Here is a 21,023-nt window from a genome sequence, read left to right as displayed (position 1 = left end):
CCTCTCGGATAATCTGCTCTGCATACAGGTTGAAAAGGTATGGAGATAGGACACATCCCTGGCGTACACCCTTCCCAATTTTGAACCATCCAAGGACTAAGTCAAATCAAAACTGAAGTTTGAGTTCAAGCTAAAGCCAGGGATATTTGCAAGGGCTGTCATGCTCATGAGTTTGCTGCTATTGGCCTGGGTTGTTGCTCCAAGCAGAGGGCCTTGGCGCAATGCAGGCAGACCATGGAGTTTCTTGCTGCTGTGGCCCACCTGGTAGACAAGCAGGTAGGAGCGGCTGAAGCTCTTGCTGCCTTTGTACAAATGTAAGGCTTCTGGTCTGTTGGTGCTGCAGCAAGGCTGAGTCGTTCCCAAATCCCTTTCAACAGTCAGGAAAGCTCCAGCATTTAAGGAGCTTGCAAGTGTGAGAAAAGCTTTAGCTCCATTCCAGGCAGACACATCATCCGGATCGATGAGCTGGTGCTCAGTGAACTGGGTGCATTCACTAAAGGTGAGGACACATTCGGGACATCGGGTCGTGGGTGCACTGATGCTGCAAGCAGTCTGAGGTGTTGGTGACATTCTTGCCACAATCCCCACAACAGGAGGGCTTTTTACCAGTGTGTATTCACTGGTGCCCAATCAGGTCAGAGCAGCAGATATCAGAAGTCTTGCTGCATTCAGCAAAGGTGGTGTTAGGTGCCATCGAGTCCAACTCATAGGGAGCCTCTGGGCAACGGACCTGAACCTTGTCCTATCCTGTGCCATCCTCATTATTTCTGACATAGGGTTTGTCATCTGTGTTGGTGGTTAGCCAGGTTCAAGCAGCAGCCAAAGGCAACGCCACACTCTAGGCACCTGTGAGGCCCGTGGCCAAGGGGGCAGGGTAGTGATGAATGGGCGTTTGAGATTGGATCTGAGGGCGCCGGAGGCAGCAGCCACAGGAGTGTGGTTTCTTGTCAATGTGTACCCAGTGATGCTTAATCAGATCCGGGCCACGCTGGAAGTGTTGGGTTTGGTGGTGAACTAGGACCGGGAGGCAAGCCACGCCTTTAATTGGTCGAATCCTTTAATACCTCTTAAGGGTAAGACAGATAATCTCAGGGGATTTACAGCCTTTAAAAAACTTGTGGGAAGGGCAACTATGAGCCTGTTCTGATTCGACAATCATCAATGAGCGAATGAGTTGCGTGTCTTCCCGCTCAAGGCAAAAGCTTAACCGGACACCACCAGCACTGCAGCCTTAGCAGCGTTTTCCACACCAGCGAAAGGCTGTTAGCGGGAACAGCTCTGCAATCGAGGCGGGATCTCGGACTCCGGATGGCGATCCTCCCTCCCGCCGCTCTGACTCTCCTGGGGTTTCATCATTGCTGGAGCAGCCGACTTGATCGTGAGTAAAAAGGGCCCAGGTCCCTGGCCATCGGATACAGGAAAGCGGAGACCCTCGGGCCCAATACCGGAAACGGAAATATCGCAGGGCCCGTGCCGCTCTAGGAAGTCGCTGTGAACGGTCTCGGTGGGCTTAACTCTCGTTCACCTGGCTAAGCTACACAAGCTCCCCAGCTGCCTCCCTTGTTAAAAACTTGACTCTGTCCGCAGAGCTCGGGGTCCTCAGCGTCCATTACTTTGGACATTTTGGGCCCAGGCGCCGCTTGGGGGTGGGGAGGAGAGACCGAGTGAGCCTGAAAGAGGGAAGGCGGTCGCTCCCGCAGACACGCCCGAGGAGTAGTGGAGTCACGTGGAGCAGCACCGTATAGGGACGTCGCGATCTGAGTTGTCCAGGAACACTGGGTCAACTCAGAGGCCTGTAGTAGAGGGAACTTCCCCTGGAGCTGGCACGGACTACATATCCCAGCACACACCGCGCGCGCCCCTAGAGCGGGCACGGACTATATATATATCTCAGCACACATCGCGCGCGCCTCTTGGGCTCGCACACAACGACTTATGAATCACGACGTGCTTTCTGCAACTGTGGCTCAACCAGCGTCTGGAGATGGAGAAGTACAACCTCCGAACAGCTTCATCACTCCGGCGGGCGCCTCAGAGAGACCACGCCCCTACTCAGTTCCGCTCCCCTCAGAGGTGCAAAGGGGGTGGAGGGGCGGAGCCTCGGCTCGAGCCAAGATGGCGACTGCAAAGCCATACTCCACGGACTCGCTCTCGTTCTGCCTCGCGCAGCTCACGGTGGCGGCCGGGGAGGGCTTGGGTGAGGGAAAGGACACGACTATTAACGAGACACCCCTGGACCGTGCGCTCCTAGCCCTCCGCACGCGCCACGTCAAGGCGGCCGGGGGAATCGAGCGCTTCCGGGCACGCGGCGGGCTCCGCCCCCTGCTTGTTCTGCTACGGCGAACGGCAGCCGCGGAGCCCGCCCCACCCCCGTCAAGCCCCGGCTCCGCCCCCTCAGCGGGTTCGAATGGCTCCGCCCCTTCACCGGGCTCCGCCCCCTCCGCTGCTTCCTCCTCTAGGACTTGGCCTCCAGCGCGCCTGCGCAAGACGCTGGACTTGGCTCTCAGCATCCTAGCCAACTGCTGCACCGAAGGGGCCTGCCGGGCCGAAGTGCGCAGGCTCGGAGGCATCCTCTCTTTGGGTAAGTGATTGACTCTCCCTTGAAGATTTCACCCGCACCTCCCTCCCTGTCTGAGCCTGGGCGGAGTCTTGAGTTCTTTGTGTGCCTTGGGGAAACGTGCTTTGTGATGTCACAGTGGCCTTATCTGATGTTGTCACGCTTCTTAGCCTGACAGTTCCCCCTAAGCCCTTTACTTCCAGCCCCAAGCGATTGGGCAATTACAGCTGTTACCTCAAGCTTCTTTAACATCTAACCTCCTGGATACTTCCTGTCCCCCATTTCTGATATTTATAAGCAAGCTCTGAATGCCTTTTGTGTGTTTAGTTTTATGCTGGGAGGCAGCACTGAAATTTTGCATGTAACTCGTCTGTGTAAATCTTGTGCATACGCATATAACGAGCATGATATGCACAAATAATAAGGACAAATAATAAGAACAAGGAGCCATGTGATAAAAGCAAAAATGCATAATTTACATTGAAATAACAGTGGTACAGCAAAATTGTGTCCATCTGACCAGTTCACTTTAGACCGCCATGGCTACAATTCCTTGTAAAATGTTAAGCATCGTCGAGTCCACAACAACTCACAGCGACCCTATGCACGAAACTTTGTTGTAAAATGAAGTTCCAACTGCTATGCAGTTGGAACCAACTCAGAAGCATCTTTGCTGTGGATTTTCGTGGGATTTCCATATTACCTACACAGAACAGCAGATGGATTTGAACCAGAGCCTTTGGGTTGGCAGTGCTCCACCTCCTTACCCCCTAGGCCACCAGAGGTTTTTAGAAGCGGTAAGGACACAGAAGGAGATTGCCCATCTTCCCCCTGCAACCTAGCTGGTGGACTCAAACCCCTTCCTTTGGGTTGGCAGCACAACTCCTTACCACTGGGCCATCAGAGTTCAGAAACCCAATGTGGCTGTTGCTATGACTGGGAACTGTCTGGACCACAGTTTGGTTGAGTTGAATCGGCGCCCCCTAGTGACAACCGTGCAAACTCGGAATTGTTTTTCTGCCCATTTTGACAAAATAATCTTTTGTTTAAAGTGAAGTACTAATATATTCTAGAAGAGTTCAGATGGCTTAGTGGGTAAGGAGTTGCACTGCCAGCCCACGATTCGAACTGCACATGGTTCGATTCTCCCAACTGCTTTGCGGGATAGGTAGGTAACTTCCTCCTGTATGATTAAACCAACTTGGAGAGACAGCTATTGAGTCAGTTTCAACTCGATAGTACATAACAACAGTATACTTTTAAGTTTGTGGAAAATACATTTCGTTTATAAATTGTTTGACAAGATGCCTGACATAATATTTACAAAAAAAATCCAGTTGTTGCCCTTTGAGTCCAACTCATGATTCCATGTGTGTCAGAGTAGAATGGGGGGGGGGCTGCTCTGTAAGTGTTTTAAGTGGTGGACTTTGCAGAAGTCAGTCACCAGGGTCTTTCTTCCAAGACACCCCTGAGTGGCTTCGAACTTCCAGCTGTTCGTTAGCAGCTCAGCACATTCTTTAACCCCCTGTCATTGAGTTGGTTCCGACTCTGAGCTACCCTCCATCAGGTTTCTGAGGCTGTGTCTTTGCAAGAGGAGACTGGGGAGGAGCTGATGGTTCAGAACTGCTGAGTTTTTGGTTAGTGGCCTGATACATTACACACGAAGCTACCAGTGTTTCTTGGCACATCAGTTGGCCCTCATGAAATGATAACTTTTTGTTTGTGAATAACCATCATGTTACTCTTATCTAATATCTCCTGAATCCGTCCCGCTGCTGCCATATGTCCAGGGACTGGTGCCAATGTCCTAGGCAAGGCTGGTAGCGCGCTTGGTTCAAGCTGTTGTCATTTCTCAGCTGGACTTCTGCACAAGCCTTGTCACTGTTCTCCCCACTACATTTCCTTTCTTCTGGGGTAACTCTCTGCACGTGACTGCTGGGTTGTATCATGTTACTCCCCTTCTTAAAACTTTGTGTAGTCCCAGTGCCCTCACCCAGGGCACAGACAGTGGCCACCGTTCTGGACCTTTCCATGGCATCTTCCAACCTGAGGCCCCATAACACTCTCCCCTCTATCTTTCTAGCACATTTCTACCTATTTAATCTGCCAAACCCAGCTCAAACGTTAGCATCCTTTGGAAGCCGCCTCATCTCTCAGGCGACAATCTTGAGCTGACTGATGAGAGAGATAAAATGTGATCAAACTCTCCTTGCAGTTACCATTCTTCGGTGTGTGAAGACAGACAGCATCCAGAACCGAACAGCCCGAGCGCTGGGGAACTTGGCCATGGAACCTGAGAGCTGCAGGGACATCCACTCTGCTGGTGAGAAGGCTGAGGGTGGGGATCAGCAGGCACCCACCATAGGGGAGGGGCTTGGGTGTCCAGGCTCGCATTAACTCTGATGTCCCCCTTCCCTCTCCAGGTGCTGTTCCTCTGCTCATCAAGAGCCTGACAGCGTGCCAGGACTCGCAGTGCCTGCAGAGTGTGGTACGTGCCCTCCGCAACCTCGCGGACTCCCCCCAGCACCGCCTGGCCCTGGCCCAGCAGGGAGCCGTTCAGCCACTGGCTGAGCTCCTGGCCTCCACCCCAGACCCCGCACTGACCTTTGCCCTGGTCCGTGCCCTCCTGGAGCTGAGCCAAGGCTGCTCCCGGGCCTTTGCTGAGCAGCTGAGTCTGGGCGGGGGGCTCGGCCCACTGGTCAGCCTTGCCTCTCACCCCAAAGGGGCTGTGCGCGAGGCTACCATCCTGACCCTCGCCAACGTGTGTGCCCAGGGCCTGGTGCGGCCTGCGCTAGGCAATGCTGGTGGTGTGGAGGTGCTGCTCGGAGAGCTGCGGCGGCTCCGGGGCTCCAACGGAGCCAGCCCGGCCTCCCAGCAGCCCCTGGTGCGGGCCGTGTGTCTGCTCTGCAGGGAAGCCATCAACCGGGCTCGGCTGCGGGACGCTGGTGGTCTGGAGCTGCTGATGGGCCTGCTGCGCGACTCCCAGGCCAGAGCCTGGCACCCTGGTGTTGTGGCCGCCCTTGCGGGCTTCCTCTATGACGCCGGGGCCCTGAGCCGGCTGCAGGCTTTGGGCCTCGTGCCCCTCCTGGCAGAGCAGCTCTGTGGCGAAGCTGGTGAAGAGGAAGAAGAGGGCAAAGAAGCTGCTTCCTGGGATTTCCCTGAGGAGCGGATCCCCGAGCGGGCAGAGCCTGGAAGTCTCCGAAGCCTCAGGTGAGTCCTGTCTGGGGAGCTCGGGAGGTGGCATAGCTTTGGGCAGGGGCTTGTGTTTCCCCTACCAGCCTCCACACCCAGTCAGCCTAGTAAGATTTCTGTTGACAGGTTTTATTATTATACTATTTCATTTTCTTTTCAGTGAGGATTTATGACTTTTTTAAACACTTGCCTCCTAATTCCTTGTTCTCCTCTTATATGCCCTCTTCCTGGTCTCCATTAAGTATATTCCGCTCTTCCCCTGGCTTCATCTTGCCCTTGACCCAGTATCTCTGAACTTTGAGCCCCAGACAGGCTCCCTGGTGGGAGGTGTGTTCACAGGTTCAAATGCTTGGCTCTGGAGCCTGAGTTCTTATTCTGGAACCACAGTTTACAAGCTGAGACATCTTGGGAAAGTGAGCTCACGTCACCAAGCCTCCAAATCCTTACCTGTAAGATGGAGGAAAACATACCTGTCCATAGGGCTGATGTGAGAATTAAGTGAAGACGCTTTCCTGGCACTAAGCAGTGCTCGGTAATGTCAGCCTTCGTGCCAGCTCTCTGCCACCACCTCCTCCCACTCCCCAGAGACCATCCCTTTCTGCACAGGTCGTTTTACTAGCTTTTGCACATGACAGGCTGGCTTCTGAGCCTCTTGGCCAGCTGTTCCCTCTGCCTGGAACGCACTTCCTCCCACATCCTTCGTCCCCACACACACCTTAATTCTTCTCAGTGGGAGCTGCCATCATCTGCTCTTCTCTCTCCCAGCTCTGTTACACCATCTAAATCATAGGAGTGCTACCATCAGGGAAGTCTTGGTGGCCTAGCTATAAGGAATTGCGCTGCCAGTTTAAAGGCACACAGTTCAGATTCACCAGTTGCTCTCAACTAGGCAAGATGGGCAGCCTCTTCCCGGGTGAATTGAAAACCCACTGACGATGGGTCAATTCCAACTCACGGTACATAACAGCAACGTACAATTAGCTATTTGCTTTGTTGTCTGTTTCTCCTGACCAGATTGTACCTCCTCATAAACTCCAGATGGAGTTCTCCCGGCACCTAAGCACATGATGTTTTTGTGAGGGCTTTTTATTCTCCCACCGCTTTTTCTCACCTGCCAGCTATGGGCCCACCTCCTCTCCAACATCAGCAGTTTTCTCCTCTCTCGTTGCAGGTCATGGCTCATTTCCGAGGGCTACGCTGGAGGCCCCGGAGACATCTCTGCCGACTGGTTCCCTGAGCACTGCCTGCCCCCAGAGTCCTCAGAGCCATCCAGCCCGGTCCCAGGCGCAGCCTCACTGCAGTCCCCACGCACACTGTGCACCCCCAGACGCAGCTCGGCTGCCACCCCCGAAGAGCCCTGGGGACAAGAGGGCCCAGCACTGCTGCTGCTGTCACGCTTCTCCCAGGCTCCTGACCCAAGCGGGGCGCTTGTGACGGGGCCAGCACTGTGCGGCCTGCTAGCCTACGTGACCGGGGCACCTGGTCCACCAAACCCGCGCGCACTGCGCATCCTGGCTCGCCTCACCTGCAACCCCGCCTGCCTGGAAGCCTTCGTGAGGAGCTATGGCGCCGCGCTGCTGCGAGCCTGGCTGGTGCTCGGTGTCGCGCCCGATGACTGGCCTGCCCCGCGGGCACGCCCTGCCAGCCACAGCCAGCACCGGGAACTAGGTAAGTCCTTGCTCTGCCCCACCCACTCACAGGTACCTTCATTGAGCTCCAGATAGCTTGACCCCAGCCTTGAACCCCCTGACTATAGCATCTTGCCTCCTATGGTTCTCGCCCTACGCTGAGTCTTGGTTCCTTGTCCTGACTGCCCTTTGTGCGACCTGTGAACCAAAGCGCAGGTATCATGCTGGCCTATCTTCTTCCAATCCTGCCAGAGACTTCCCTGCTTTCTGGGCCCTGACTCCAGACCTGAGGGCCAGACATGTACCCTGACCACCCAATTTGTGTTCTGGCCCTTGACTTCCTCTTTCTGACCCCACAGTCAGCAGTCAGCTCCCTCTCCCATGCACGGAGAACCTGCCCACCTACCTTCCCAGGGTTGAGGGACCTGTCTTCACCCCACCCCTGCCTTGCTCTGAGCACCCACCCCCAGACTGACTTGCTCTACCTGTTCCTGCAGGTGAGATGCTGCTACAGAACCTGACCGTGCAAGCCGAGTCTCCCTTTGGAATAGGGGCCCTGACCCACCTGCTGCTCTCAGGGAGCCCCGAAGACCGTGTGGCCTGTGCACTGACTTTGCCCTTCATCTGCGGGAAACCCTCTCTGTTGCGCCGGCTACTTCTGGACCAGGGAGGCCTCCGTCTCCTCCTCGCATCACTAACCCAGCCAGCCCCGCACCCCCTCTTCCTCTTCTTTGCTGCAGACTCTTTGTCCTGCCTCCAGAGCCTGATGTCTCCCACTGTGGGCCCAGTCCTACCGTCTGCAGTTTCCATGGACCTTGACCCACCTTCCCCTTGTCTCTATGAACCTCTGCTGGGCCCAGCCCCGGCCCTGACCCCCGATTTGCACTTCCTCCTGGACTCAGGCCTGCGGCTCCCCGCCCAGCGGGCTACCTCTTCTACCGCCTCCCCATTCTTCCAGGCCCTGCTGGCTGGCAGCTTCATTGAAGCGCAGATGGACCTGGTACCACTTCGAGGCCTGTCACCAGGTGCTGCCTGGCCTGTGTTGCATCACCTGCATGGCTGCCGTGGCTGTGGCGCTTCCCTGAGGCCCGTACCCCCTGCAGGCCAGCCCCTGCTTGGCTCAGAGGCAGAGGAAGCACTGGAGGCTGCTAGCCGTTTCCTACTGCCCAGCCTCGAAGAGGAACTGGAAGAAGCTGTGGGCCATGTCCACCTACAGCCCCAAGGAGGTCCAGAGTCAGTGGGTGAAGTGTTCCGCCTTGGCCGGCCCCGGCTAGCTGGATACTGTGCCCGCTGGATACTGGGGCCAGGACAGTGCCCACGGAAGCGAGCCCTGGCCCTAATGGGGCTCGTGGAGGCAGCAGGCGAGGAGACAGGGCCCCTGACTGAGGCTTTACTGGCTGTGGTGATGGGGGTTGAGGCAGGGGGCAAGGGGCCTTATTGATAGCAGCCCTTGGGAGGGAACCCCCGGATGGATCGGCTATGAGGGAGACAACCCTCAGAGTGATGAGGGTGAAGGGCTCCTGGCACAAGAGTAGGCTGGGCAGGAGTCACCATCAAGGACTGATGGGAAGATGGAACCAGACGCCAGGACGTGAGGACCCAGGAGTGAGAAGACCCGGGGCCAGATCATGGAGCCCAAGAGACAGAGAGAGGCCAGGTCCCAGGGAGCTGGCCAAACCTGTAGAGTTTTGATTAAAAGACTGGAATTGGATGTGCTCATGACGTGGTGTCTCTGCTTACTTTCCCCTGGGAGTCCTGCCATCAAGTGAAGTCTTGTCCTGTTCTCTGTGACTGAACAGAGTCCTCTCTTGACATGAAGGAATGTAATAAGTAATTGCACATTGGTTCCTGGAGCCCTGAGGTGGCATGGCGCTGCCAGTTTTCTACCCATAAGGATAAGGTTTAAGTCCCCAGGGGAAGCTTCCTTCCTGCTCATGGAACCTCAGAGCTCAGACACAGCTGCCCAGACGACCCACAGCACTTGGTCATGGCTGAGATGACCATGCTGCAGAGATGTTAGGAGTCCAAGGCCTTGGCGTGATATTTTGATCTTGGCCTTCAGTCTCTGGGTCTGTTTCATTCTCTTGGCATCTGCTTGAGGGAAGGCCTGCTGTGCTCCTGGTACCTCTGAGGGCCTGTCTTAGTTAGCCATGCCCAGAGAGAGCCTAAGCTCTGGGCGAGTATTGTGATAAGGAGGGTCACGTTGCTTTGGTCTCCAAGATAATGGTCTCCATTGCCTGGTTGCCAGATCCCTACTCCTACCACTCAGACTCCTTCAGTGGAATGCTTGGACTGCAATTTTGGGCAGTGTTTCTGAAAGGCTACAATTGGCACCTGCTGTCTCTGTGCTCCTGTAGCTACTTGTCCAGCTCTCTTGGCTTTCAGGCCGTATAGTAAAACCAAAGAGCTTTCAAAAACTACAAATGTACCTGATGGCAAAAAGATAACACAGCCACTAAATGGGCAAAGAACTTGATTCATTTCACAAAAGAGGACATTCAATCACCATCACATACATGAGAAGATACCTTCACATTGCAAAAGGAGCAAGCCTCCTACACTTAATAATCACTAGGTCTGATACTCACTGCAAATTGACTCACAAGACTTGACTTTCTCACAGTTGTGGGCTTAAGGATTTAGGATAGGGGGTTACAGGGGGAGGGGCACAGTGAAAGCCCCAAGTTTTAGTGAACAGTAGTCCCAAGCCAGGTTAACAGCAAGACACAATTCCTCAATTCACACAGTTATTCAACAAATGGAAGCCCAGGTTCACCCTAGCAACACAAACACAAGACTGATTTCCTCAGTTGTCTAGCAAGCTTTGTCTCATAGCAGTCACAAGTCAGCTCTCTTCAGTAAGCCAGCAAGCAAAACCTTTTTTTTTTAAGCAAAACCTTTTTTAAATTTTTTTTAAGCAAAACCTTTAACTCTGTCCATCTCCAGGGCTCTATTGGGCTCTGCCTCACCTTTTCTCTACAGTCAAATTAGCTTGCTCTGTCTTATGTTGGCGTCACCACTGTTGATGCTGTTGAAGACGCTGATCAACAGGTGAACCATGTCCCTGGAGTTGAGGCAGCTGGAGATCATGCCCCAAAAGGGGGTTTAGGCAATGGATATGAAAGCCATTTTCAAGAGTCCTAACGCCACAAATACAAATGAAAACCACAGTGAGATACCATTTCACTCATGCTAGGATGGCTACGGTTAAAAATAAATGTTGGATGCACACCCCTGTTTACTGTGGCTTTGTTCACGATAGCAAGCAAGAAGTTGGAAACAACCCAAGTGCCCAATCACAAACGAATGGAATGGAATGGAATGCTACACTGCATTGAAAAACAAGGAACTCATGCAATATTATTCAAAATGGGTGACCCTGGAGGACGTTATGCGAGTGAAATATCTAAGTCACAAAGGGACAAATGCTGCATAGTGCCACTGTTGTAAAACAGGACTGACAGCGGGGTTGGGGAGCGGGGAGACTGAGAAAGATGGGATAAATGATGTATACTGCATTGAAACAGATGAGGGAGAAAACTGTTTAATAGAGATATGTGATTAGGTGTTATTGTTATTACAGGGGTCCAGAACGAAGGCTGCATAGTGGAATGGATCTAGGGGAAGGGATTGTAAAACAATGGGGGAACTTTTACTTTTCAAAGAGAAGAGTGTACTGGTGGGGAGTGGTGGGCAGGGAGAAAAGTGCAACAAAGAATGAATGGAAATCCAAAGTCTGTAAATTTTCATTAAGATTAATTAAAAAATGATAAAAAAATTGTTGACAAGGATGTGGGGAAATTGGAACCATTATCTATTGCTGGCGCAAATGTAAGTAAAAGAGTATGGCCATCGTGGAAAGCAATGTGGCAATTCTTCCAAAAAATACTAAAATAGAGCTACCGTATGACCCAGCAATTCCACGCCTGGTTGTATACCCAAGTGACTAGAAAGCAGAGAAACAACCACTTGTACACCAATGTTCACAAACGTACTATTCACAATAGACAAAAGTTGGAAATAAACTGAATAGATCAACAAAAATTGGTACACAGATATGATGGAATTCACCTACTCAGTAAGTGAAGGGAACCTGAAAACATGCTGAGTGAAATAATTCAGAGAAGAACAAATACTGTGTTATAGCAAATATATAAAGAATAGGCAAATATTTGAAGACCAACGTTTCTTTGGGGCAGGAAGGAGGGCTCCTTGCTTATGGAATTATTGAGGTTTGGCTTACAGTAATAGAAGAGTCAGACTGGTAAAAGATAGTATTCATAGCTAATCAATGCAATTTCTGTCATGTGTACATTTGTAAAAAAATGAATAGGCAAAAGTTGTGTGATATATTTGAACAATGAAAAAAAAAGAATAGCTGTTGAAGCTACTTATGTACAATCTAAATCTTCATGGGATATCATGTCTTGGTTTGGAGGCTTGAAGTTAGGGTTTAATGGGACAGCCCAGTTAATTTGTTTAACACTTCCACCTCCTACTTCATTACATAGTGCCTGAGGTCTTAAAAGCTTGCAAGTGGCCATCCAAGGTACAAAAGTGTTCTCCCTCCACTTGGAGCAACAGAGGAAGAATTAGAAATAGGAGGAGGATATGGAATGTGTACTCATTGCCTCCATGAACTGGCTTCTTTGCCATGAAACCAGAAGAACTGTACTCAGCTACCATTTACAAACAATCAAAGATTCTATGAGAGTCTTGATCAAAAGGGCAAGAAGTGCAGGACAGAATTTCAAATATTTACGGACATCAGACTTTCTGGAGCCATGGAGGCTGGATAAATCCCTGTGAAAACTATTGCCCTGAGATAATATGTAAACCTTAAACCAAAAAAGATTTTCTGAAATCTTCTTAAAATTTGAATGATAGGTAGTATAGTTCTGTCAAAACGATTTTCTTTTTAAGATCTATATGTATGGAATTAGATTGGCAACAGAAACTTCAAAAATAAGAAACGGAGAGGAGAGGGCAGTAATTTTTTTTAATAAGGGAGGAACTGCTCAGAGAAAGGGGGCTGTGTGGGAAGCCGAATATAAAATTTAATATTAATAATAAAACAAATGCGGTATCAGGATATAAGGGAGGAGTAATAAAAGCTGGAGTTCACCCTGAGGCACTAAGACATTCCTTAAGAGTCAACATCCAGGGGAGCTCTGGTGGCCTAGTGGTGAGGAGCTGCAACTACAATCCCAGAGGTGCACGGTTCGAATCCACCAGATGCTCTGCCGAGGAAGGAGGGACAATCTCCTCCTGTACCAGTCAGATCTGATTTGATGGTACACTCACACAAAAATAATAAAATAAAATTAAAAAAAAAAGAGTCAACATCCCTGTCTCCTGAGATTAGCATAAGATAAACAATAGAGAAGAACTCTGTCTTATCTGCAAAAGACTTTCCCATGATCCTTTGTTTTCTACTTCCTTGTGATTATTGTTTGTTTACCTTCCTGATGAGTCTCAATAAATACACAGAGAGGCATGGCTTGGGTGCTTCAGTCATCAGGACTGCTGGCCCCCTGTCTTTACTTTCTCTTATCTCATTTTTGGTTCTCTGTCTCATTATTACTTTACCCTCGGTCTGCAACAGGGCTGAGAATGGTTGTACAACTAAAAGTGATCAATATCACTGGATTGTGCATCGTAGAAACTGTTGAATTGGGATCTGTTTTGCTTTGTATACGTTGCTTTGAACAACAAAAATTTTACACACAGTCATTGCAAATGCCTAGCCCTATTCTAATTTAACTGGGAAGTGTCCTGATCTTCAGTATTTTTAAAAGGTTTTCCAGATGGTTCTGATTTTCTCTTAGATTGACACATACTGTCTGGTGCTCAGGGCTGTCTGTTGACTGACTACTACACAACTTTATCCATGCCACCCTGCCTCCTGTTATGTGCCTTCGAGTCAATTCCAACTCCTAACGGCCTTATGAACCTCCTCAGCCAATCCTTGCGGTCTCTGACACACCTGCCCTCATTGCCATAGTCACTGTGTCAATCCATCTCCTCCAAGGTCTTCCTCTTCTGTGCTAACCACCTTAAACTCTGTGCTGGGTTGTTTTGTTTTGTTTTTCATTTTGTCAGAACTGACCCACAGCTGACCCTCCAGTGGTTTTTCAGAGGCAGGAAATTCCACAGGAGAGTACCCATCCTTCTCCCATGGAGTAGCTGGTGAATTCAAACTGTGGACCTTAAATTTGTCTCTTGAATGCCTCCTTTGCACTTTCTCAGGCTTTCTGTCCAGTGAGGCCCTCTTTCAGCTTTCCTTTCTGTGTTCAGTGAACGTGCTAGATCAGGTCCAGGGCACATCAGGATGGGAGAAGGACTTTGTGTGGAAGACTGTCTGGGGCTTTCTGTGTACTCTATATGTTCATCCACACACCTTGCCGGGGAAGGTCCAGCTTGGAGCCTGTGGTTTCCTCCATCTACCTGGATCTCTACGAGATTTCTTTGGGTCAAGCAGTTCCCCTTGGAAGCGGGTGCATGTGGGTGTCTGTTAAGGCCTCTGAACCTCGGTCTGACGGATTCTGTTATCATCACTCCTGCTCCAACCTGACAATTCTCTCTGGGACACATTTCTCAAGAATGATCTGGGTAGCAGGAGACTCCGTCTAGGATCCAGTGCTGGCTTTTTTTGGGAAAGGGAGTCTATTCAGGGGTCTCTCTGTCTAGGAGTCTCACTGGGCACCGGGTTCTAGGGCTTGGTGTGGAAGAGCGCTTTCTCTCACTTCTCTGACTCAGGGGCCAGTCTCCCGGGGATTCTGGCAGCTGAGGCCAAGGCTGGGGTGTGGCCGCCTCTGTGGCAGGCCAGCGTCTGGGCCTGGGTGGGCTGAGGCCTTCCCTCCCTCCACGCCCCCACCCCGGGTTCCCCCGTTCATGCCCCCCCACACACTTCATCCCCATCCCAGTGGGTCCCCGCTTCCTTACATGGTCACAGCCAGGCCTCCAGCTCCCGGACGTCCCCCCTGCCCCCGCCCCCACCGGACACGGCCCCCGCCCAGCTCGCCCCGCGCCGCCGGCCCACGCCCCGCCATGGAGGACCTGGGTGAGTGGGGCCGGGGTCCCCGGGTCCCCAGCCCCTCACCCGCCGCTTGGATCCGCTTCCTTAAGCTGGAGTCCCCTGCACTCCCCGGATCTCCCCATCCCCGCTTCCCGTCTTCTCCCTCCGGCGTCTGTCTGTGCCTCCTTTCCGACTCCACGTCTGCCTTCCTGCCTCTCCTTTCCTGCCTCTCCGGGCTGGCCGCTCGCTCCCCTCTTCCTTGCTCTGCTCCTCCATCCTTGGCTGCAAGCGGATGGATAAGAAAGTGCAACGCCTGCGGGGACGCCTCTGCTAACAGCCTCTGGGAAGGGAAGGTCTGCGTTGGGGTCTACGACAGTGGAAAAGGAGAGGAGGCGTGTAACAAGAAGTTCTGCAGGGTTTAGGGAAGTGAAGAGTTAAAGACTTCAAAGTACAGGTCAAGTCCTTAGAGTAGAAAGAAGAAGAAATGGGAATGCCAAGATGCTAGAGAGAGGCTAGGAAATGAACAGTAAAGGGACAAGGGACTGAGACTTCTAGGTTCTGGAAAGGAAATGATTAAAAGAACTTATTGGGGAGGAGGAGGTCTTGGAGGCTGAAAAAGGACAGGCATGTCCTCCTGGTTCTTTGCTGTGGGATGGGGTTCGACACCGTCCAGTAGAGGGTGCTCTTCAGTAAGGGTAATTGTGGGAAAGAAACCAATCAGAACGCAGGTCCGGGCCGACTCACCAATAAGGAGCAGAACCCAGGATCCAGTGGGGATTGGAGATGGGCCAGGACTGGGCGGGGCCTGATTAAGTAGAGCTAGTGGGGGTGGCAGAGAGTAGGTCCAATAAGAAAGCAGGGTACATGGCAGACAGCCAACTGAGCAATTAGGGATGGAGTCAAACTTGGCTTGAGTAAACCCATCTTGATCACGTCAGGGAAGATGGGGAGAATAAAAGAGTCAGGCTGCTGGGGGTTTGTGCTTCATTTCCAGGATGAACCTATCAACATGTTCTGGCCTTAAGTATTCCTTGGTACCCCTGTGTCTTCTTCTGATTGTCTCTGCGAACAGTGACGTCTGTCTCAAAATACTGCCCATAAGGAATCCTTTCCTCTGATCTCTTAAAGACCTATCTCAGCCCTCTAATTCCTGGTGACTTTACTGCAGTTTTAAATTCCAGATGACCCTAAACTTGAACTTTCAACCTCACCTTCTCTGTACAGATGCTCTACTTTCTGACCTGGAGACCACTACCTCACACATGCCACGCTCAGGTGCTCCAAAAGAGCGGCCCCCAGAACCGCTTACACCTCCTCTGTCCTATGACCACCAGACTCAGGTGAGCTCAAATGCTGGCATGTGGCCAGACTGGGGAAATCAGGACATGAGTGGCCTGAGCGAGACAGATTACCGTCCTGGTGACCCACACATGCCTCTCTTCTCTTTGTAGACAGGGGCTGGGGAATCTTCAGGAGCATCAGGGGACAAGGACCATCTGTACAGGTGAGAGACCTGGGGGATGAGGAACCCGCTAAAGGTTCACCTGAAGGGGTTTGGGTTCCCCAGCCCTAAGCCTGGGCTCCCACTGTTCCCCAGTACGGTGTGCAAGCCTCGGTCCCCGAAGCCTGTGGCCTCTGCGGCCCCTCCATTCTCCTCTTCCAGTGGTGTCTTGGGCTCTGGGCTCTGTGAGCTGGACCGATTGCTCCAGGAACTTAATGCCACCCAATTCAACATAACAGGTAATAGGGTTACTGAGGCAGGCTTTGAGATGAGGGAGGAAGCACAGATTGAGGGTCATAGAAGAAATGGTTTCAGGATGGTCCCATACCCAGGTGCCCTTCTCTCCTCTCTCCAGATGAGATAATGTCTCAGTTCCCATCTAGCAAGGTGTCTGCTGAGGACCAGAAGGAGGACCCATCAGAGGACAAGAAAAGACACAGCATGTGAGTTTGGCATTGTTGTGAGGACTCAGAGAGAGGAGATGGGGGCCTTGGTTGCCTGGGTTACTGAAATGCATGAAAGGATCTGAATTGACACAAGCTGTCTTTACAGACCTCCCAGTCCATCCCCTGTCCCAGCAAAGCCTTCAGCCACTTCGGCCACTCAGGAGCTGGACAGACTGATGGCCTCGCTCTCTGACTTCCGTGTCCAGAACCACGTGAGATGGGCAGCAGATGTGGGTGGGTGTTAGTTTGGGGTTCTCCAAGCCATGTTAAGGTCTTTCACATCTACCCTCTTGCTGATTCAGCCCTCTTGTTTCCCACCTCCCCCATGCAGCTCCCACCCTCTGGGACAACACAGCCTCCTGCGCCCAGCTCAGCGAATGAGGGCTCCCCATCTCCTCCAGGGCCAACCAATAAGGGCAGCCTAGACACCATGCTAGGGATGCTGCAGTCGGACCTCAGCCGCAGGGGAGTTCCCACTCAGGCCAAGGGCCTCTGTGGCTCCTGCAATAAACCCATTGCCGGGCAGGTGAGTGAAGTCCCATGAACGGGAGGCAGCTGTCCACAGACCCATCTTAACAGCTCACTTTGTATTTTTCTCTAGTCATGAGTAACTGAAATGAGTACAATTTATTTCTCTTTCATGGATGAGGAAACTAGGATTTGAGTCACACAGCAAATATGTGACATGGTGAACATTTCAACCCAAATGCTGTTTATTGTGATCCTACTTTGTGCTTGTCACAGCACCTCAGAGTGTTTCTTTAGAGGCAAGGATGTTGCCACACATGCTTTAGGCATGTTGTCAGGAGGGTCCTTGGGAAAAGGCATCATGCTCGGAAAAATAGAAGGTCAGTGAAGGAGAGGAAGACCCTCAACAAAACAAAGTGACACAGGGACTGCAGCAGTGGGCTGGTTGTTGTTATGTGCCGTCGAGTCCTTTGTGACTCATAGCGACCTTATGTACAACAGCCCTAAACTCTGCTCTGTCCTGTGCCAATCGCACTGCCTCTGACACACCCAACCCGATTACCCCAGTCACTGAATCAATCCACCTCATAGAGGGTCTTCCCCTCCTGCGCTGTCCCTCTACTCTACCCAGCATGATGTCCCTCTCTAAAGACCTGTCTCTCCTTACAACATGTCCAAAGTATGTCAGACGAAGCCCCAGAAGTGGGCTGGAGCACGGTGAAATTGTGAGGACGGTCTGAGGGAGGACGAGCTTTTGCTCTGTTGTCAGAGCATTGCTGTGAATCACAGTCAACTTGATGGCACCTAACAACAACAAATCCAATCTATATAAAACCTCTTTTGGCTCCATTCACTACCTCTCAAGCATCCACAAAGACTTGTCCTTCCTGCACCCGAGGTTGGCCTGGGAGCACTGGTTCTTTAAGTGAGCAAATCTGATTGACACTTGTGCCCAATAGTTGACCAAGATCCTCCTGCAGGATTAGTGCCCATCCCAGAATTCCCGGTGTTAGCAAAGCAAGGACATGTGATGACTTTGGTAAGCCTTCTTAGGGCCCTTTCTCAAATATATATATATATAGATAGATATATATAGATAGATAGATAGATACATAGATAGATACATAGATAGATATAGAGAGATATCTCTATATCTCTATATCTATATATATTTTATTGTCATTAAACTGGAACTGACTAATCCTTGACCCTCCAGTGGGTTTCTGAGGCTGTAGATCACACAGGAGGAGAGATTGCTCATCTTTTTCTCCTCAGAGTTCCTGATGGATTTGAACCACCCACCTTTGAGTTAGTAGCGCAGCTCGCTATAGGCTGACCCACCAGAGCTCTCCCAATCTATATTATTACTCCACGTCTTTGTATTACATTAGTATAAAGATTAATATATTAATAATGCATATGTACTTCTTCTAGCTCATTTCCGCTTCTGACTTAAAAAGAAATTACAACATTTTGGTACACTCCTAAAAGCTTTGTGTGCTCTAACAAGGCTTGCGACTCCTAGCGGCTAAGTCACTTTTGGAGCAAAGCTCAAAGCCTTGGGTTCAGTCTTTATCTCTTACAGTCTGACACGTGACCTCTTTTCTCACCATTAGTGCTTTCCTCTTGTCGTCTCAGAGATAAGATTGGGACAGCGTCCTGCCAACTTTAGCTCAATGGACTTGTGGACACACACACACACACACACACACACACACACGCTCTGATCAGCCCTTACCCGAACCCTCAGGTGGTCACCGCGCTGGGCCGCGCTTGGCACCCCGAGCACTTCGTCTGCGGCGGCTGTTCCACGGCCCTCGGAGGCAGCAGCTTCTTTGAGAAGGACGGAGCCCCTTTTTGCCCCGAGTGCTACTTTGAGCGTTTCTCACCAAGATGTGGCCTCTGCAACCAACCCATCCAACACGTGAGCCCAGGCCCACCTCTCAGACTTCTCCTCTGTATCCCGGAACCTAAAGGATGGGCCTCTCAGACCTCTGCCATTTGCATTCCTGCGCCCCCCCCCACCCCCAGCCCCCAGTCAGTCCGCAGCTCCTAGGCCTCTACCTCCTCCTGGGTTCCCGCATCCCTGCTATTTCTCCAGCACCCTGGGTCTACCGCAGCCCTGTCTTCGAGGTCCCAGCTGGAGGGAGAGAGAAGGGCCACACTGTGTCCTTTCATTCTCTGCAGAAAATGGTCACCGCCTTGGGCACCCACTGGCACCCGGAGCATTTCTGCTGCGTCAGTTGCAGGGAACCCTTCGGGGAAGAGGGTGAGAGTTTGACTTGCTTCTTAGCCCCTCCCCCGCCCCCTCCCGCGCTGCCCCTCTAGGCTACCTGACCCGGGTCCACTCTGAGTCCACGGGGCTTGGATCTCCTGAATCCTCGTTGGCGAATTTTTTGGTCTCTTCCAACCTCACCTTCTCTGTCCCTGGCCTCTCTTGCGGTGCAGGCACGCAGACCCTGCCCCACCAGACCTCTGGTCCCCACAGTGTCAGATCTGAGGGTCCACGGTGCGGCCCGCCCCCCTCTTCTAAGCCTGGCGTCCCCGCCCCCAGGTTTCCACGAGCGTGAGGGCCGCCCCTACTGTCGCCGGGACTTCCTGCAGCTGTTCGCCCCGCGCTGCCAGGGCTGCCAGGGCCCCATTCTGGACAACTACATCTCTGCGCTCAGCGCTCTCTGGCACCCGGACTGCTTCGTCTGCAGGGTGCGCGGCAGTGGGGCGGATCCGGAGGTGGGGACCAGGACCCAGTCCTTCCCCAGGCAGGCCTGCCTTCCTGCCTGCGGGGTCACCGTGGGTCAGTCCCCTGACTCTCCCCTGTGGCCCCTTCTCCAGGAGTGCTTCGCGCCCTTCTCGGGAGGCAGCTTCTTCGAGCACGAGGGGCGGCCGCTGTGCGAGAACCATTTCCACGCGCGGCGCGGGTCGTTGTGCGCCACGTGCGGCCTCCCGGTGACGGGGCGCTGCGTGTCGGCCCTGGGGCGCCGCTTCCATCCGGACCACTTCACCTGCACCTTCTGCCTGCGCCCGCTCACCAAGGGCTCCTTCCAGGAGCGCGCCGGCAAACCCTACTGCCAGCCCTGCTTCCTCAAGCTCTTCGGCTGATCGCAGGCGCCCCAGGCCCAGCTCTTTGAGTGGGGACTGTCCCCCAATCCCTGCTCTGTAAGACCCCTGCCCCCTGGGGAGACCCCGCCCCCAAGGTACTCTGCGTTCTAAGTCACGTTCAGAAAAGGCTCCGCAGAGTAACCGTGAAAGGTACACTCACTGAAGGCAGGTTTCTTCTGCGCCCCACACTCGCTTCCCATCCTCGAAGGAACGCCCCCAACGAAGGGTGGGGGGAGCATGCGATTACCACGAATTCAGGCCAGGACGGGACCTCCCCGCCGCTCCCTCACCGTCTGTGCACCTTTTTCTACCTACATAAATACCTTCAAAGCTTCGCTGGTGCTGTGTCTCCCACCGTGCTTTGGAGAGAACAAGCGCCTGAACACCCACCTCTCGGGCTGGCTCGGTCCCGGGGCTCCAGGCCACAGGCCCCCCCCCCCAAGTCAGTGACTGGAGCCGACATCAGGCAGTCACTGGGCCTGGCCAGGGAGAGTTGTACAGCTCAGGCCAGAGCCCCTGCAAGTCGTCCCTACCACCTTCCCTCCCCACTCTGGCTCTTCAACGTCCTCAATCCTTGAAAGAAGCACTTAGTCTAGTGTTTGCTTTTTCTCTCTGCCCTTGTTTAGCTCCCAAAATTATTCCTTCCTTTAATGATCCCCACCCCCACCCCAGATGCAGCTCCATCAGGAAGTGCCAATTAACCCATTCTTGCATCTGGGCACAAGTATTGACCCACATCATCTCCAATAGCCTGTAGATTTCACTTAGACATGGCTCTGGCTTACTGTCTCCCAGTCCCACCTTTCAGACACCCACATCATTTGACTGTGGAAGCACCAGGTAAACGTGAAGGAGCTGCTGCCCAGAACCCCAAAGAAGTCAGGAGAGAGGGCATGACCCAGAGGCATTACTGACTTTTACAGTTGGTCCATCAGTGAACCCCGAGGCCTCCCCTGGCTCAGTCAGTGTCCAGTGGTGCTGAGTCCACACAGTCAGGTCTGAGCAATCCTGCCTGGAAGGACAGACACACAAGCAGAGGCTGAGACCTAATGTGGTCACCTCAGGAACTGGAGCAGCTTGAAGTCACTTTGGGAGTCAAGGAAAGCTCTCTGGA

General features: G+C 52.5%; 2 protein-coding genes across 2 annotated transcripts; both read left to right on the top strand.

The window, feature by feature from the left end:
- Nucleotides 1-2,109: 2,109 nt before the first annotated feature.
- ARMC5 (armadillo repeat containing 5) lies at nucleotides 2,110-8,818 on the top strand. Its single transcript, XM_006896595.1, has 5 exons — nucleotides 2,110-2,581; nucleotides 4,773-4,880; nucleotides 4,981-5,767; nucleotides 6,921-7,417; nucleotides 7,875-8,818. Exons 1-5 carry the CDS (start codon nucleotides 2,116-2,118, stop codon nucleotides 8,816-8,818), a joined length of 2,802 nt encoding a protein of 933 aa, XP_006896657.1. The 5' UTR covers nucleotides 2,110-2,115.
- Nucleotides 8,819-14,403: 5,585 nt separating this feature from the next.
- On the top strand, nucleotides 14,404-19,909 carry TGFB1I1 (transforming growth factor beta 1 induced transcript 1). Its single transcript, XM_006896490.1, has 11 exons — nucleotides 14,404-14,440; nucleotides 15,620-15,735; nucleotides 15,847-15,899; nucleotides 15,993-16,135; nucleotides 16,252-16,339; nucleotides 16,449-16,554; nucleotides 16,674-16,868; nucleotides 18,561-18,734; nucleotides 18,998-19,079; nucleotides 19,365-19,513; nucleotides 19,643-19,909. Exons 1-11 carry the CDS (start codon nucleotides 14,428-14,430, stop codon nucleotides 19,907-19,909), a joined length of 1,386 nt encoding a protein of 461 aa, XP_006896552.1. The 5' UTR covers nucleotides 14,404-14,427.
- The last annotated feature ends 1,114 nt before the right edge of the window (nucleotides 19,910-21,023 follow it).

This window comes from Elephantulus edwardii, unplaced genomic scaffold (assembly GCF_000299155.1).
Source record: "Elephantulus edwardii isolate Elephantulus edwardi_28Jun2011 unplaced genomic scaffold, EleEdw1.0 scaffold00186, whole genome shotgun sequence".
Classification (NCBI taxonomy): Eukaryota; Metazoa; Chordata; class Mammalia; order Macroscelidea; family Macroscelididae; genus Elephantulus; species Elephantulus edwardii.
This window is presented reverse-complemented; position numbering and strand designations above follow the sequence as displayed.